Source organism: Falco biarmicus, chromosome 1 (genome assembly GCF_023638135.1).
Source record: "Falco biarmicus isolate bFalBia1 chromosome 1, bFalBia1.pri, whole genome shotgun sequence".
Lineage (NCBI taxonomy): Eukaryota > Metazoa > Chordata > Aves > Falconiformes > Falconidae > Falco > Falco biarmicus.
This window is the reverse complement of record NC_079288.1, coordinates 41,043,198-41,060,435: the sequence shown is the minus strand read 5'-3', so window position 1 is coordinate 41,060,435 and position 17,238 is coordinate 41,043,198. Positions and strand designations below refer to the sequence as shown.

The 17,238-nt window shown below is 46.9% G+C and overlaps 1 protein-coding gene across 22 annotated transcripts in view; it reads left to right on the top strand.

Annotated features, from left to right (window-relative positions):
• Window positions 1-17,238, top strand: part of FBRSL1 (fibrosin like 1) — a 548,084-nt gene that overhangs the window by 477,033 nt on the left and 53,813 nt on the right. For all 22 annotated transcript variants that reach the window (XM_056336603.1, XM_056336559.1, XM_056336542.1 and 19 more), the window contains one exon: window positions 11,439-11,484. In XM_056336603.1, coding sequence (XP_056192578.1) covers window positions 11,439-11,484 — 46 coding nt within the window. The remainder of the gene's footprint in view (window positions 1-11,438; window positions 11,485-17,238) is intronic.

Here is a 17,238-nt window from a genome sequence, read left to right as displayed (position 1 = left end):
GGAAAAATGCTTGGTGCCCCTTTTCTGTAAAAAGTAGCTGAGTGCATTTCACTGCCCTTGAATGAGTGAGGGGCAGGAAGCTAAATGGTTTGCAGATGTGAACCGTAGTCTTTCTTCCATATTTTTTCCTTCACAGCCTCTGTTTGTATGGAAATTTATATGCTGTCCTGGTTCCCTCTTTTTAGGTGTTCCTAATCCCGTCTGTTTGGTCTTTAAATACTACTGCACCCTGCGGTGTGCCTTCTGTTGCGGGCGAGGATGTCCATGTGCTGGAGCGGAGCTGTGGGGAAAAGCTAGTCCAACAGAGATGTTTTTTCCCTGAAATGCAGAAACACAGGACATTAGAGAGAGAAGGGTTGATGGGCAGCTTGATGATGAAGTTAAAAGAGTCAATCTGATAGACACTGGAGAGACGGCTTCTAAAATTTCACTATGTTTCAGGATCACCACATTCGTATTGTTCACCTAATGAATATTTAATGTTTCCTTCATGTATAGAGTTGCTGTTACCCAATTGGGGTGACTGGAGGTATCATCACCCTGTAGCTTCTTCGTTTGATTACGCGTGAGTCTGCTGAATGTGATGCGTGGTGGTCCAGCCCAGCTCAAATGAGTGTGGTGTCTGTTCGCACAGGAGAGCTATGAGAAGACTGTCTGCTTCACAGAGCCTGGTGGGGAGTGTTAAAATAAAAAAGCTGTCATTCCTTTCCGGGACTAATACTCAGGATCTGTTTGCCCATTTCTAATTAACCTAATGGATATTGTTCAAATGGGCACCTGCAAGGGTTCGTAGACCCATAATGCAGGTGGTTCAGGAAATGGTTTTCTCATTGGATCAGGAGAGGAGGAGAAGGCAGATGGCCCTTCATTTTTGTTTGATTCTGCTCTGCGGTGCTGTCTGAAAACAGCTAGGCTGAAGATGTTGAGTAAGGCTGTGGCAGCCCTCTTCTGAATTTCTGTAATTTCCGTGGGCAAAATGGGAATGGGCATTCCCCGAGATCACACACAAGCCCAGCACTGTTGGTGGTAAAGCTGCAGTGAATGGCATTTTTATCCAGAGGTCATTTGTTGAATTGTTTGCTGGTGTATTAATAGAAAGGACTGGGCAGGAGGTGGTTGCAGTGTTTGCTTATGAATGTCTTCTCGTTGGTAACATTTTTCTTAAAGTTTTACCTTCTGGAGTCATGTTGCTGCATGAGAACCTCAGCTTACATATATATTACACTTTAAAGGAAAAATCCAGCTGTGTCTTGGTTGTGAGGATTAAAATTGAAAACTTAGAAATACAAATGAATGTTGGCAAATGCAGACAGGTGCCAAATGTGGTTTCCTTTAAAGATGTATTAGTTTTTATATGGGTTGATGTGAGTCCGTTTGGTCTTTATAATTATTTTGCATTGTCCTGGCACAAGCATGAAGCTGGAGAGCTGCAGCAGGTACTGACACTGAGGTAAAGGATGAGCAGTGCCTGAACCATAGTCCACTCGAACAGACAAATCTCCTAAATCACTGTGCTGTTACGATGTGTGAAGTGCTCGGAGGGGGCAGGGCCCATGCTGCTCCAGTATGATTCATGCGACTGTAATATTCATCTCGTAATAAGAATCTCTCCTACAGGTAATTCTGGTGGGATTGAAAATTTCCCAGTAAACCTCTTAGCGAGGCTGCTGAATTAAAAAGAGGAGATGCTCCTTAGGTGGTGAAGCCTGCCTGAACCACATGATCTCTGCAGTTACAGCAGGAGCTGTTCCAGCCTGCCGATGCTCCCACATCCAGGCGCATCCTTACGCTGGGTATCAGATGCTGGTGGGCCAGCGGACCCATCTAAGGAGCACTCGGTACCTTGGGGTTTGCCTGGGATTTGCCCTCACCTTCAGTGTGAATGCATCCCGCACACTGCAGCTTTGAGGGAAGGCAGGGATGTGTTTTGTGTCCAAACGGAGTCATTTTCCTCATAAAAGGGGAGCTCACTTCAGAAGCCCCATCCTCCTCCTGGATTGCACAGCTGTGAAAGGAGTGGACCTGGGAAAGAACGGTGCTTTTGTGCAGCACAGTTATGTGTTTAACATAATAAATGTTTATTGTCCTCTGGAGCAAAGGAGCAATAGGCTAAATTATAGCCCGGGGAGGGAAAGCTAGAATCATGAGGTATAGGCTGTTAATTATCTTTTTTTTTAGCTGTCATAATGTACTGGCGTTTGCCTGCAGCTCACCCCCTCCCACTGCTCCATTACCTCCACCACCGCTATCTCTAAAATATCTGCCTCCCGTACCACTGTGCCCTCCTCCTCTCTGGCCTCCTGCTCTTTCATTTGTAAGGCATCTCCGGCCTCCGGAGAGATTTGTGACTTCTCTCCCAGCAGCCGCTTACGGTGATAAAGGCCCTCAGACTGCCTCTCTCTGATTAATCAGCGCTCGTGCAGCCTCGATAGGGTGTTAATTTGTAAACTCAGTGGACAGGCAGCCGTGATAAGCCTCCGCAGCTGCTGTGTGTCTGCCGGGGGGGATGGGCAGATAAGGCTTCAGCCCTGGGACGCAGCCAAGAAATATTTTGGAGCAGTGAATTAGAAACAACAACAACAAAAGAGCCTTCTGCAGAGGCACTCCTTTGAGGTTGCTGCGGGTAATACAGCGAGTTTCAGTAGCAGCGGACAAGAGCCGCCTTCCTGATAAGCTCCCTGACCCCCCAGCCCAGAAAGGGGCCCTGTCAGGATTGCATCCCCAGCTGGGGATTTCTGGTAGAGGGATGTCCATGTGTCAGGATCCAGGACAGGACGACGGAGTCTTCTCTGGATGTGATGTATTTATTGCAGTTAGCCTGACCCTTTTCAGGGAATTTGATGCTGGTTTGTTGGAGGGCTGTCTGGCAGGACACGTCACTCGCAAAAAAAGGGATGGATACAGAGGGTGTCCAGAACAGCACCAGTGTCACATGGTTTTTGAGTGTCCCCAGTGGTTTGCTGAGTGATGTGGTTCACATAAAGTGCTATACAGGGTTCACTACATAGCCAGCATATGGATTAAAGATGAGAAGATAGCATTTCCCCTAAACAGCAGACCATTCTGAGTGGTCTGAGACCACAGAGTATTGCACTTGTCCAAGAAATAGCAAAGTGTGGTGTTAAGCTTTGGAATACCTAGGCAGATTGGAGCAGGCTGCAGTGGTGACAGGCATGTATTCTGCTTATCTGTTCAAGGGGGTTATATCAAATGTTTTTATTGTGTTCATGCAATTTACCCTTTTTTATTGAATCGATTATGTTTTCTTCAAAAATTGAGTGGAGGAGATATTTCGCTGAATTTGTATCAGCTCTTTGGTTCAGCTGAATCCTATGATTCTGCCATCGTTGGCCTCCCTAATTGTTCTAATATTTTCTGACAACACACAACAGACCATGGGGAGCAGTTCCTACCCTGTCTGCCAATGCAGGTTGTTATTCAGTATGCTTTTGAACTGCAGCAATTCTCAGATGGACAGTGACCTTTTTATGAAATCAAATGTCTTGCAAAACCCTCCCGGTCTCTGAACTGTGATTTATAGCCATTTGTGTTGGAGAAGGCTGCAGGTGGGATTTGGGTGACATGTAATTGGTTAAAAGATAAAAAAAAAAATGAAGGTTGCCCTGCTGGTACAGTGATGGCAGGAGCTACAGGAATGAATTGCTTGGCAGTGCAGAGCCTGGCCCTCCTCCGCCCGCCCTCCTCTGTCAGTTGCCAAGTCCTGTCTGGCAGGCCATTACAATGATAAATGCAGGTAGCTGGCAAAGACCACAGCTGAGAGTTTGTTCTAGCGTGCCAAGCCCTGCTTGGCATTCCCAGTTGGTGCCAGCATTTGCACTCTTACTCAGTTTGACGGAAACCAGGACATGAGGTGTGAATTTATGTCCGCATCCTTCCAGGAGAGAGTTGGGATAATGAAATGCCAAGGCAGCCCTGGGAGCAGCAGAGTAATTTGGTAGGTACCAAACAACAGTCTGCCACCTGTCATTTGCAGCACAGTCCCTGCTCTCCCCCATCACTCTTCCTACAATGCAGCCTTTGAATTATAAGAAGTTTTAGGTAGTTCTGCAAAGAGCACTCGCCATTCCATTTGATTTAGTGCAAATAAAAAACTGTATCCCAGCCAAATAGATAGTCTGGCTAGATAGTTCCAAGCTGTAATGACAATAATACAAACTACTGTAGCAGTATGTTACGTAGCTTTCCCAACCTTTCCTACTCATAGGCAGGTTTTCTCCTGCGTTTGTAGCAAAAGCTAAACCGGTAATCAAGTCTGTGGTTGCCTAAGTCAGCGTCTGGTAATGGAAAAATTTAAAATGTGGAAGTCCAGGCTGAAAAGCCTGCCTGTTCAGCAGGGGGATTGGCTCTCGGGAAAAGACATGAGATCTCTGAGGTTTGAGGTGTGTAAAAACAGATCACATAAAGCCCTTTTATAAGCGTATCGTGGAGAATTGTTTTTCACTGACTGGGGCATGTATCAGTTGCCCTTATGGTGGGCACGTTGCTGCCTCTGACCTGTGGCAAGAGGTGCAGCCTGATCGGTGACACAGGGAGCGGACTGCCCGCTGGATGCTGCTCTGACCAGCCCTCCCAGAAGCTATGCTGGTGGTGCTGTCCGTGAACACAGAAGTGAAAACAATCCCGTGTGAGAAAGAACAGGAATGTGGACTTCACATTCTGCTGCTTTTTTTTTTTTCCTGCTGACTGGAACTGGCACTGGCACTTGCTTGGTTGGAATAAGCCAGGATGTGGAGTGTACGAACATGTAGCAAAGGGGAAACCAGTGCTGGCTAGACTGGAAAATGGCCAGGAGTGTACACTCAAGGTAGGGTTTAGTAGTAGTTTGGGAACTGAGGTTTAAGGGAGGAGGATACCGAGATAAGGATCAAGTGCACCTTAATTTAAATTGGGACATGCAGACACAATAACATCGAGCAAGTATTTTGGCTGGGTTTAATGAGGGACAGCTGGAAGTCTTCTTTTGTGATCAGTGTCTGCAAACAGCTGAGGGACCTTTTGCAGCTGTATGACCAGCCTTGGTGAGGCCCAGGAACTCCCCAGCTTCCTCCCATCTCCTCCTTTACTAAATTTTTTCTCAGTGCATGTGTTTGTTTATTTATTGGAGCTGAGCTGGGAAGGAGAGGGAGTTTGATCTTTTCCTTTGGGAGACAGCAACTGCTCAGAGGAAGATGAATCATAAAGCATGGCTAATGGAGGGGATAGGAAGGGGAGAACTCTGGGCTGTAGCCATTCTCCAGGGGCTGGAGGGGTGGTGTGAGAAGAGAGGGAAGGCAAGTTAGCCAGCCTGTGCCCTGGGGCTCTGATAGCAGACATGCTGTAGGTCAGGCATCCCGCTGCTTTCGGAGCATTAGGTCACCCTTTGTCACGGTGAGAAGCACATCTGTGCAATAAGCCAGCAGAGCACAGCAGCATATGTTTAAGAATTACAGTTGCTGCTTAATCTAAACTAGTTTAGTCTCTCCCAAAATGGTTGTAAAGCAATGAGGAACATGCTCTGGGTTCAGAATGGTGTTACTTTGAGCTTGTCACCATGCTGCCAAAGGAGATGGTCCAAAACAAAACCATAATGTCAAACTTGCAGAGAAGCTTGGCTCCTCATTGCCCTGCGCTAACTGCATCAGACTCTATACGGCATTTCCTTCGGTGCCTTCCAGTCGTCACCCGCTCTGCCTTCCTTTCCGTTTGCCATCATGTAAATTCAGTTTAATTCAATGGTGAATTGGGACCAGCGATCTCTGGTTCTAAGCTCTCTATGGCCTAATTTAATTCTTTGTTCCCGGACTTGTGCTAGCTTCTCAAAGGGGCTGTTGCAAAAAATAGTCATGGTTATATAAACTGCTGAGAGAAATAAGCGTTCTTGGAAGAAAGTGACGAAGAGAGCAGTGCACTGTGAAAGGCCCCTTCCAGGACTGTCACAGTACTGAATATGCATGTGCTAAACGATGCGAGGTGGGAACCTAAACGAGCGAGCGTGCTGTTGTATGGAAGTACCATCCCAGAAGCATTTTGTTTCTAGTGGACCTTCTGTAGAGTGAACTTCCATGCAAGATAGAGAGGACGCATCAGTACCTCCCAGAGATGGCCTTGGATCAAAATTGAGCTAGAAGTTATCTGGGGCATTTAAGGCATTGCCATTTCAGTAAGGAGTGCCTGTTCAGGGTGTTTGTTCTGCATGTTTCGCTGTGATGTGTTACGGCGTAGCTAAAGGCACAGCTAAACTTTTAAGATTGTTGCTGGAGATCTGTCTGGCATTCATTCTTGCTTGGGGAATATTATTTGCATTGGACACTGACAGGCAGAAGTTCGTGAGTGATCCTGACCATCAGCTGGAACCAAATTTTTCAGAACCACCTCGTCACCTTTCAAGTATCTAAATGGATTTTCAGAAATGCTCCATAGGTGGTAGCTCCGGTCAGGTCGGTGCCCCAGGGGCAGCTGTGGAGTGCTGAGCCCTCTTGAAGGACCAGCCTGTAAACTCCGTATGAAGATAATCACAGAACGCAACGTGCATTTGTAGAAGTCCAGTATGTATCCTGTTCCCTCTTGCTTAATCCCTTACACAGCTGGGTTGTGCTGTGTCCCAGCCAGCTGTGTACCGCGATGCTGGCTTTTCCTAGAAGGTGTCACAAAAAGGCAGTTCGTGTATGTCTTACTCCAGCTTTTTTTTCCTGTGATGGTGGTGCATGAAATGACTGATTTTGTTTTGTCATCTTAACTGAGCTGTGATTGCCCTCCAAAAATAATCCTCATTCTGAAGAGACCATAGGTTCCCTTGGAACATCCCCTCACAATGCAGGCAGTGTTACCCATGGGTTGCTTCTATATTTTTGAATACTTTCTTGGTCTTAAGGGTGAATTTTAGTTTGTTTTTTGTGTGCATGTGTGTGATCTCTAGGTTCCCCTTGTACCTTTTCATATGTATCAATTTCCATTTCCTATAGAAGAATCACAAGCCAAACACTACCTTCCTGTTTTAGTTACTGTTCTCATATTATTGAACGAAGGGGTCTGGCATGAATGACTTACAGAATCAACTGGAAGCTAGTAAAGCAATAACTGACGTGCTGAAGTTCTCCACTAGACAAGCGATCGAGTGGCATTGGAGTGGTGGGTAAAAGCAGGGGAAACAGATCAAAGGGAAGAATGAAAATTGATCCAGAATGTTCAAGTAGTGTCTGTGCTTTATGCTGAAAGTTCATCTAGGCATATTCAACACTTGTAGTTTGAAAATCTGGAGAAGGGTTTTCTTGTGAGCTTTTTAATGGTTGCTAAGTTCAGTAACAGTGTGAAAACAGTCTCTTGAGACTGGCTCTTGGCTGTCTAAAAGATAGGCAGGCATCCAGAAATAAAATGTAAACTATGTTTTGCTGCCTCCTTTTGTGCCTACTGTACTGGACCCAGATTTGGAGGGAATGCTCAGCTTTTGCACCATGCAAAAACATGCGTACTGGGTCCCTAACACCACATGCTTGTGCTCCTTGTGAACCAGAACAGCAGCCTTATTAGCAATTTCCCAGTGTCTTGTGATCAGACACCTGAAGTATCAGGCTTGGATCTGGTGTTCGGTGCTCGAGGAGACTGAGTGAAGATCTGCAGAGCCTCTGCTGTTGGTGATAAGGAACAGTTTTATTCCCTGTTAGCCATTTTATAGGCTACAGAGAAAGGGGGGGAAGCAATTACTGTGAGGCTTGACATAGTTTATAATGCTGTCTCTGTCAGATGATGTTGTTCTGTTATATATAATCATTAAATTATTAATCTGTGAGAGCTCTTACACCTTTCAGCTGCCTTGGGTTAGTGGGAACCAGGATGGATGAGGCTTGGACTTCATTATGCCTGGCTGTTCACCTTCGAGGCGAGGCTGTGTGACACCCTTTGTGGTTACCACCTTACGTTCTGAGCAAAAAGCTGCCTTCGCTAAGCTTTTAGTGCTGAAAATTGAATCAGTGTTTATATATGTGCTGGGTTCAAGGGGAGGAGGGATGAGGCAAAGCAGAATAAGGTAGAAAGGTGGTTTTTCTCCGCACTGTATTCAGCCTGGTTTCAAACTGTCACAGAACTGGGTGGGGACGTTCTCCCCTTAGATCTGATGCAGAAAAGAAAGAAAATCAAAACGGGACAGAGGATTGCTAATTTAGTTGTATAAAGCACAAAGGGGGACCTGCAAGGCTTGCTGCAGAGCTTAGTGTGTCGGCAAAAGGGTGCTGGGCCTTAAAAGTTTCAGCAGGGAGAGGCTACCTTAGAAACTGCTGTGCTCTGAAAGCATTTGTGTGTTTCTTGCTTTGGGGACAGATGTGAGGTAGGCTTAAAACGCGGAGGTTGTGACTGGGGCTGAGGGTGGGACTGTGCAGGCAGCAGCTTTATGACAACGTGCCTGCCCGGGGCTCTGCCGCAGTGCTGGGGGAGGTGGGCAGAGATGCGCAGGGAAGGCCAGAGGTGGCCGTGGGCTTCGGGCTGGGGGTGGCTCTGCCCTGTGCAGAAGGAGTTCGGGGGCAGTGAAAGGCTTGAGGGGTGCACGGAGCTGTGCCAGCTGCCCTTGTCCCTGAGGTGGCCCTTTGGATGGAGACAGGAGGCAATGGGGGAGTGGGGGGGGGGAAATTTCTCATTTCATTTCATAATTAAAAGAAGTGTGATTTCCTGGGATGGCTTGAACCTTTCCACATAAAGGAATCCAAATGCCTGGTTTTGCTCACAGGGGAAGAATTCCACTTTTTTTTTTTTTTTTTTTAATCCCTTCTTAAACATATGCAAATGATTTGCTTGAAACAGCAGAAAATTTGGGAGGGGACTTGTTTTAGCAGATGCGTTGGTTTGCTGGATTTTTTCACTCATTAGTGGGCTCCCTCAGACACATAGGTTTTATTGTATGCTTCCTTTAAAGGGTGACTGATGGAATTGAATGATGTATTCAGGCTCTTCCTCCCCCAGCTTCCCTCCTGCCTTTACAGCAGCTCGCAGAATATCCTATAGCACAGGCGTTCACTGTTTCAGAATGGTGCTCATGCCAAAAACTGCTCAGATCTGGAGCTAGAAATCACCAGAAGTGAGAGCAAAAGTTACTGTAAACTCTAGGTGTGAAGGTTTGTGTCTGTAAACTGTGGCTGTGATGTTGAAAACACTGCTCTGTAAATGTTGACTCTGCTTGTTGAAGGCGGTGCCACATACTGGTATCGGAAGACTGAGCAATAATCCCTGTGTTTTATTTTCCTTTAAAACTGAATTTTCTTGCTTGACTTCCTTAAACATTGTTTTTCTATAGTCTGGACGTGTAGCGCTGCAGTCTTTAGCTCACGGTGAAGCAGTGCCAGTCTGTGTTAGACCCTCGGTACGGAGCTGCCCAGACGAGTGAGCTGGCGGTGGGGAGCGGTGCTGGTGGGACCCCCCTTCCCGGAGCAGGTGGGGTGCGGGCAGCAGCTTGCCCCGCACAGCACCCAGGAAAGGGCGGCTCTCGCGAGCGGCCTCTGCCCACCGGGCTCCTCTGGTGGGCTGCACGCCCGCGTCAGGAACTGGCACTTAGGATTTGTGGCTCAGCTGCCGAGTTACTGCTTGGGCTTTAGCGCAAGCCACGCCAAAGTTTCGTTGCCTATAGAATGGGGGAATCTTACTGATCCACCTGCCACATGTCCTAATGCTTGTGGAGTGCTTGGAGGCTAGGTCCTGGCTTTGTGTAAGCTGTTAGTATGGGTGAGCTCCAGAGCCTGCAGATGTGTTCTGCATCCGTGGTGACTTTGTGTTGATTACAAGTGAAAAATCTCTTAACAATGGGTTGTAAATTTGGAGTTGGCTGTCAAACGTTTTATGCACCACTGTTGTTGCTGCTGTGTGACGCTGTTACACTGTCTTTGCAAACCAGCCTAGGCAAAACCTTGTTTAATCCTGGTTCTTCCTCTCTTTAATCCATGCAGTGAAGGGATCGTGCAGGTAACTGATTTTCCCTAAGATTTTAGGATCCTTTCGCTGAGCTGTGTAATGACCATACATGCCACAGCTACACCTGCAGCTTTGTCGTGGACATGATTCAGAATTTCTTTCTTATGTGTCTCAGCCTCAACGTATTTTTTCATGTTGTTTTCCCTCTCTTTTTTATGCATTTGCATTAAGACAGACATTCAGTGCTTGCAGTGCCACTTTCCTTAGAAATAACATTAAGAGATCACTCTTTCTTGCTTCTTACTGTATCTCATGCAGATCTTCTTGCATTTTACTGTTTGTTTTTTTCCTTCTGAGTCGTCATTTAAAATATATAACAACGTAGTACAATTCACAGTGCTCTTTATCATGCAAATCTCCCAAGGCACCTTAGAATAAAATAAATAAAATCAAAAAGAAAATCAACTTAGTTCAGCCAGGTGTTGAATTAATGCATTGTTTTTAAAGCAGAGCCAGGGGAGAAAGTCTTTTTTCACTTTCAGTATCTTTTGCTCTTCAGCTTTGTACTTCACCCCATTTTATTCATGTAGCAGTCAGTGCCAAAACGTCGATGATATTTTCAGCTATCTTGTAGATGGTAGTAATGTTGATCGTGCTCCCTGCTCCCAGACCAGCTTTGATTCTGGAGAGGCTACTTGCTATTTAATCAGATAGCGAAGAGGAAAAGCTTATGCTGAAATAGGTTGACTGTTTGATATCAGTGGGGGGAGGGAAGGAAGCCATCAAATTAACTCATAAAAGCTTTATTTACGATGAATGGAGTTTTTTTCCCTGTCTGTCATTATCATCTTCTCTGTAACCCAGTGACCCTGATTATCATGAAGCTGTTTACAAGGTTTAGGTTAATTGGATTTCTTTAACTATTTCCCAGAGCTGTGAGGAGCACAAATACACTGCCGTGGAGTTCAAACAGCATAGTGCAACCCAGTTTGCAAGGAGACGGGCTTCTTCCAAGAGGAAGTCATTTTATTTCATACTCAACTAAGTGCATAGCAGCATGTACCTATCATTTGGCATAATATTAAATAACACCCTCGTTCATACGGATGTGTTCAGTTGCAACTTGTGTTTCCAATACACAAATTACATTTTGCATGTTCAGCAAGAAATGAGCTTATTTTCAACGAGAGAGGCTTTGAAATGTTTTTGGTTCTATTTTTGTTTTCTTCAGCTTGATAGCAGTTTCACCGGTTTTGTTTTTATATGAGGAATCATGGATAAAATAGCTGTGCATTGCATGGCTGCCTAAATAAACGAGACAGGAGGATATAGAGGGTGAGATCAGGACAGGACTTGTGTACGCTTTGCTTTCATCTCCTTAGGATGCATGCTTGTTCTGTAATGGCACAACATTGCACCCTCCAGGTGCCGTGTGTAATAGCAGGTCTACAGATAGCCGACTTGTTTTATGAGCTGTGTTTTTGTCAGCAAACCTTCCTAAATTCTCCTTTAGTATTACTCACGCTCTTTTTCTCCTTCTTTTTCAGGCTTCTGTAGGCTCTGAGAAGCTGTTCTCCCCTGCAGCAAATAAAGGTAAGTGATCTGGAGAAACGCTTTCCTGATCTTAGAGCAAGAGATTTGAGCTGTGAATCCGTATCATGCGAATAGGAGGACATTGGTTTTGCCAGCACCTTTGATTTTGCCACACACATTGTCATAAAGATCAACTTTACAGGCTTGTGATGATTAAGCTAAAATTTAGAGCTTCATTGTCTCGGTGTGGGGTGGGACTTCTTCCCTACCAGTTACAAATGTCTTAGAGGGAGGGATTACTGACAAAGGAGAAGTCAGCCTTTACTGTAGGGAATATGCTCTTCCCTCTGATATAATCAAATCCTCATTTCTTTTAAACAAATCAATATTTCAGTGTTATCTGTGTTATCCTTACGAGGGCTGGCACATCCCTCTGCTGCCAGCGCGCACAGAGCGTTTGTGCCTGTACATCTCGGTTCTCCAAAAGGAGGTGGAAGGTGCTCAGCGCGTTGCAGGGTTTCGGCTCCCGCTGTTGCTGTTAATTGAGAGTTACCTGTGATGTGTGCCGGGTGTTGCTAAGAGACTGCGCCGTTCCAGATTCCCCTTGGGAGGTACAGTGACAGATCGCTAAATACACCGAGCCCTCCTCCGAGGGCTCAGTACAGCCGTAAAAGTGGGCTGCTCTAGTTCCATGTGTTCCCGGGGATAATCTCACGGAGATGGAAACTGGGCAAAAATGCTGACGAAACAGCCTTGGAGAGGGCACAGCGTGGAACATGATGGAAAGCTTTGCACTGAGAATGGTTCCACTTTATCGTGCAAGGAGGTTGGTGGCGTGGCTCTGAATGAATTGTCGGGTTGCGTGGCTCTTTGCAGCATGCCCAGCATTGAGCTGAGAATAAAATCGGTTCAGAGCAATAATGAACACGAGGGACAGGCGGATACCCCAAAGAGGGGAGATGAGGCCCATTAATAGGAAGTGATGAAATAACCTTCTTGTGTTATTTCAAGAGGGCCAAGAAAGGAATAACTTGCAGTTGTGTAGGAGTAGGTGCTGGCCATGGAAAGGCGTTTTGGTGGTTGTGTGCTCCATCACCTGGATCCAGGCCCAGTTTATAGCTGGGCTCTGTAGCAGCAGTAAGTATTAGGAATTCTCTTTCCTTCCAAGCTTTGCAGATTTTCAATGCCAAATGTGGAAACCGATGACAAGCCCATTATGTTATTACATTTGCAGATATTTTTACAAAAGTATGCAGCTTTATCTGGGGGAAGGAGGGAAGTTTAAACAAATGGTGGGGAAGAACATTTCTCTTCTTCCAGCCTTGGCTTGCTGATAAGGCAAACCAGATTGCCCATACGGCACTGCCTCAGCAAAACAAAAATCTTGCCATCCAGCATAAATGCGTGGCACATAGATCTGCTGGAGGGGCTTATGTTGAAGCGTTAGCAGCTTTGTTGGCTCCTCCTTGTGCTGAAGCCTGAGATCCCCCACCCCGTGGTAGCACAGAGCAGCTCAGCAACATGATTTTTCAAAATACCTCCCTATCAGGAAGTTAAATGTGTGAATGCCTGTGAATTTGCTGTCTTGAAGTTTGTGTTCTGCTGTTTTTATCCATGTAATTAAGCGTGTTCCTGTTTGGTTTGCTGTGGGTGTAGACATTGCCAGCGTTGTGAAGCATTGGGTTCAGATCGTGGTTCTTGACTTGGGCTTCTCTTTTACCCTGGCCCTTTACCGGTGGAGCTTTGCTGATCAGCACGGGCTGATGGCAGGCTCGCTCTGCTGCGGGCTACCTCTGCCTTTGGCACTTGCGTTGAGAGCTGAGAGAAGTTTGTCTCAGTGAGATTTTGTGCAGAAACCCAAACAGTGCTAATCCTACCCCTTGCCCTGTTATCACTCCCACGATGCAAGAGCCAGATTTCTCTCTCGCACATGCAAATGAACACCGCCGCGACACAGCTAGGCTCTGTCGGTGATGCCATATGGCCAGGAGAAAGTGACTTTCAAAGTGGTGTGCTTAAATTCCTTTTGCGAGATAAGAGCCTTGATTTAAGGCCACGTTCTCCAGGGCTGGAGCAGTGGTGGCTGCGCAGGGAGGGGATTAGCTCAGCGCAGTTTCCTGGTGGGCACATGCATGGCACGGCACGTGCTCGTCCTCTCCCATGGGCATTTGCACTGTGCCCTTCCTCTGTAAACACTTGCAGCCTTTTTGGAGAGATATTAACTAGCAAACATGCAGCATCCATGCTACAGCTTTTATTGAAGGTAACCAGGCTTTTAAAACACAATAAAGTGGATTCATTGTCTGGTGCAACTCCCCCTGTTCCCACAAACTTTCCCTGGGGATGTGTTTGGCCCTGTGTATTTGTTTTATGCCGTAGTTTATCAGCAGCTTAGCAGTGCAATTAAGTATTAAGATAGACAGGTTTCGCTTATTTGAGGCTGGAACAGCTGTAAAACGTAACCTTTGACCATATTTCACAGCTCCACAAAAGGCCTGAGGAGCAGCATCCTTTGTCTGGGGCTCTCTGGGTGACGTTGGTCTTTGCCCCCTCCCTGCCGGGGCTGCGGTGGTGCTGCTCCTCCTTTTCACACCAGTTCATCTGCAACAACAGATGCATGGCGTAGATGTCCACTTTGGGGACCAGTCGCTATTATGCAGTGGAGAGAGGTGTCCTGACCCAGGGTGACCTCAGTAGTCACAGCTGCGAGATGGGCTGAATGGGGCACTTCGAGCTTCCAGGAGAAGAGGAGATTAAATCCTAAGGAAATAATAATTAAAAGTAAAAGCAGAGAATCCCTGATCTTCTCTGCTGACAGGTCTTTGTTTTCTGATGCAGAAAGCATTTGTTTAGCCAACTTGTCACTGCAGCACAGAGTTACAAGGGCATTTGCTGCCAAGGGCCGGGTGTTACATCCTCCTGGTGAATAAATCAATAAACAAATAATAAAGGTCTGTTTGCTCTCTCGTGCAGCTCCTTTCTCCCACAAACCTCCCAGCCAGTCCTTTGCTTTTTCTGAAGGGCAAGGGCCGTGCAGGGCAGCAGAGGCGCAGGCGAAAGCTGAATTGGTCCCTCTCCCCAGGTGGGTGGGTGAGGCAGAGGGAGTGACAGGGCTGACAGGAGGGCAGATGTGCGGTGGGTCTGAGGAGGTGAGAGGGATGTTCACCCCCACGTCGCTGGAAGGACCTCTGCCTGCCTGCCTGCCACGATGGTATTTTTAAGAGTGTGTGGGGCAGGATAGTTTGTATTTTAAGGACTTGAGTGTTGCATTCTCACTGTTGGCTCACTCCTGCAGCGGCCTTCCCTGATGGGGCTGCTGGAGGTGGCTGGGCTCTCTGCCACCTCTCCTTGCCCCGGACCTGCTGTGGCTCTTTTTCTACCACAGTGATGTTGCAGCTGTAGCCCAGGCGACCTGCTGAGTCCCCAGCATTTGAACCCAGGGCCACTGGCGGGTTAGGGTGAAATGAGCATCTTGAAGTAGGTGTTTCCTAAATGGCTTTAGCGTCAGTCGAGGGCCCTGACAAGGAGAACCTCCGTCGCAGGTGAGCCGGGCCCTGGGCAGGCCCTGGGTATGGAGGTGACACCAGTGAGATGGAAGGGGCAGCTGGGAGGTCCCAGGTCCCAGCTGAGACACTGTGGAGCAGCAGACCTGCACAGCCATGTCTGCCCCGCAGCCCAGGGGACACTGGGCAGCAGGGGGTAAGGGCTTTGAAGTTTGCTGAAGCCAAGTATGTTGCTCTGTCCTTGGATCAAGATGAAGCTGGACACGGAGGGAGCTGTGTAATCCATCTGTCTGGTGGCACGGAGCAACTGGCTGGGACCCAGCTTTGCTGCAGACTGGCGGGAGCCTCGCTCAGCTCCCTGCCTCGATTTCCCCCTCCTGCAAAATGAAGACTACTGCTTGTCAGCCAAGTGTGCTAAGAGACTTAATTAATGAATGTTTATCAAGCGATTTATCAAGAGATGCTTTTAATGAGAGATTCCATAAACAGTGCAAGGCTTCATTTTCATGGCAATAATAAATGACAGTGAAAATAAGTCTTATCCTTCCCCCGCATATGCACCTCCCAGGAAAAAATGATTGCTTACCCTCCACTCTCACTTCTCCCTGGGTTTCTAGGCAGAGGGCTTTGAAGTGCTATCTTTCATCATGAACTGTACACATCCTCAAAGCTCTAAAGCTCACAGCCTGTGTCTTATCCCTCTGACAAGAGGGAGGCAAGCTTTCTCGGCATGCAGGTCATAATTGTCAGCCATGGGATGTGCCGCAGCCACCCGCCCCAGCGGGCTAATGCAGCTTATGGTTCTTTGAAGTTCCCTCCCTTTATTTTCTGTCCTCTTGACCACAAAACTGTGCCTTGGGCCAGCAAGAGAGATTTCTTGTTCAGAGACGACGCTGAGCTCTGACAAGCACATGTGAACCAGAGAAGAACCCTTGTTCCTCTGAGATCACTGCTCCATAATGTTGTTGCCTTAAGGGGACTGTCTCTCCTTTTTCTCTCTACTGCTTCTCTTCCTTTTTTTTTTCTTTTCTTTTTTTTTTTTTTTCTGTTTAATTCAGCACTAAACTGTCACATTAAATCATTTTAGAAGCTGGAACTACAAAACCTCCAGTGTAGGACATGATGTTAAAAACTGATGGTTATTACTGTGAGAAGGGAAAGGAGGGGCAGCAGGGCAGGAGCAGGATGGGAGGGCAGCAAGTCAGCTCTCCAGGAGGAACCTGCGAGTGCCCAGTGAAGCAGAAAACAACCTGAACACAGCTGAGCTCAAAATAATGTGCTTGGCACAGGTTTGCAGCAGCACAGCTTAATGGTTGCTCAGTGCTGACAGGGGAATCAGGAACCCCGTGTCTCCTGTGCTTGCCCTGCTGCTTGTGCTCTGCTCAGCCGCTGGTCCTGCCGCCCTGGCCCTCTCTCTCCAGCTGTCAGGGTCAGAGGCTCCCTCTGGGCTGGGACAGCATCCCCTGTAATTGGGTCCCACTCTCCTCCAGGGCCTCTACCTCACTGCCGGGATGTAGGGCTTTCCATCACAAGGGGGTCCGCACTGACACAGAGCAAAAAAGCCTCACAGCACCCAGTCAGGCAGTTAGCTGTATTTTACAATAATGGAGGTCAGGAGAGATACCGTAAATTTTCCCGATTTTCTTGTGTGGGGTCCACAGCAGGGGTATGAGATGCAGGAAAAGCAGAGGTGCATCCTGTCTCTTGATCTCAGTTTTATCCCTTGGTTCTGCTTACATTTTGATGAGGTCACCATCTTGCATGTGATTACCTGCAGTCAGTGAACTTGAGGAGGAGGATCAGTTACAGCTGCATCTTTGGACAAGAGTCTGCTATAATTACAGGCATGCAAAAACTTCCACAGCAGCATCTGTAATAATAAATAAGTAATGCATTTATTTTGACAGCAACCACATCGCTATGATGTATACAGTGCTCAGGATACTCTGCAGCTGCCCTACTCCCTATGTTGCATCTTCTGTGATTTTATTGCATTCTTACAGTATTCTGTGTTTTTCATGAAATCCAGGCCCTCAGAGGATTGTACAGAAATCTAAGCTTTAATTTCATTTCTTAAGCAAGACTTTAGTCTTCCTTGGTACAGAGAAGAGCCTGGAACTCTGCTTCTTCTGTGTTTCAAAGCCAGCAGGCAGTCAAGAAGAAGCCCAGATACTTTGGGTTTAATCTCGTTTTAAAGATGGTTTGTGATCTGTAAATGTTTAGGGGGTTGGCAGTACTGGATACCCTGACCTACTTGTAAATCCAGCATGTGAGTCTGTCCCAGCATCCTCTTTTCAACAAGTTCTATCTA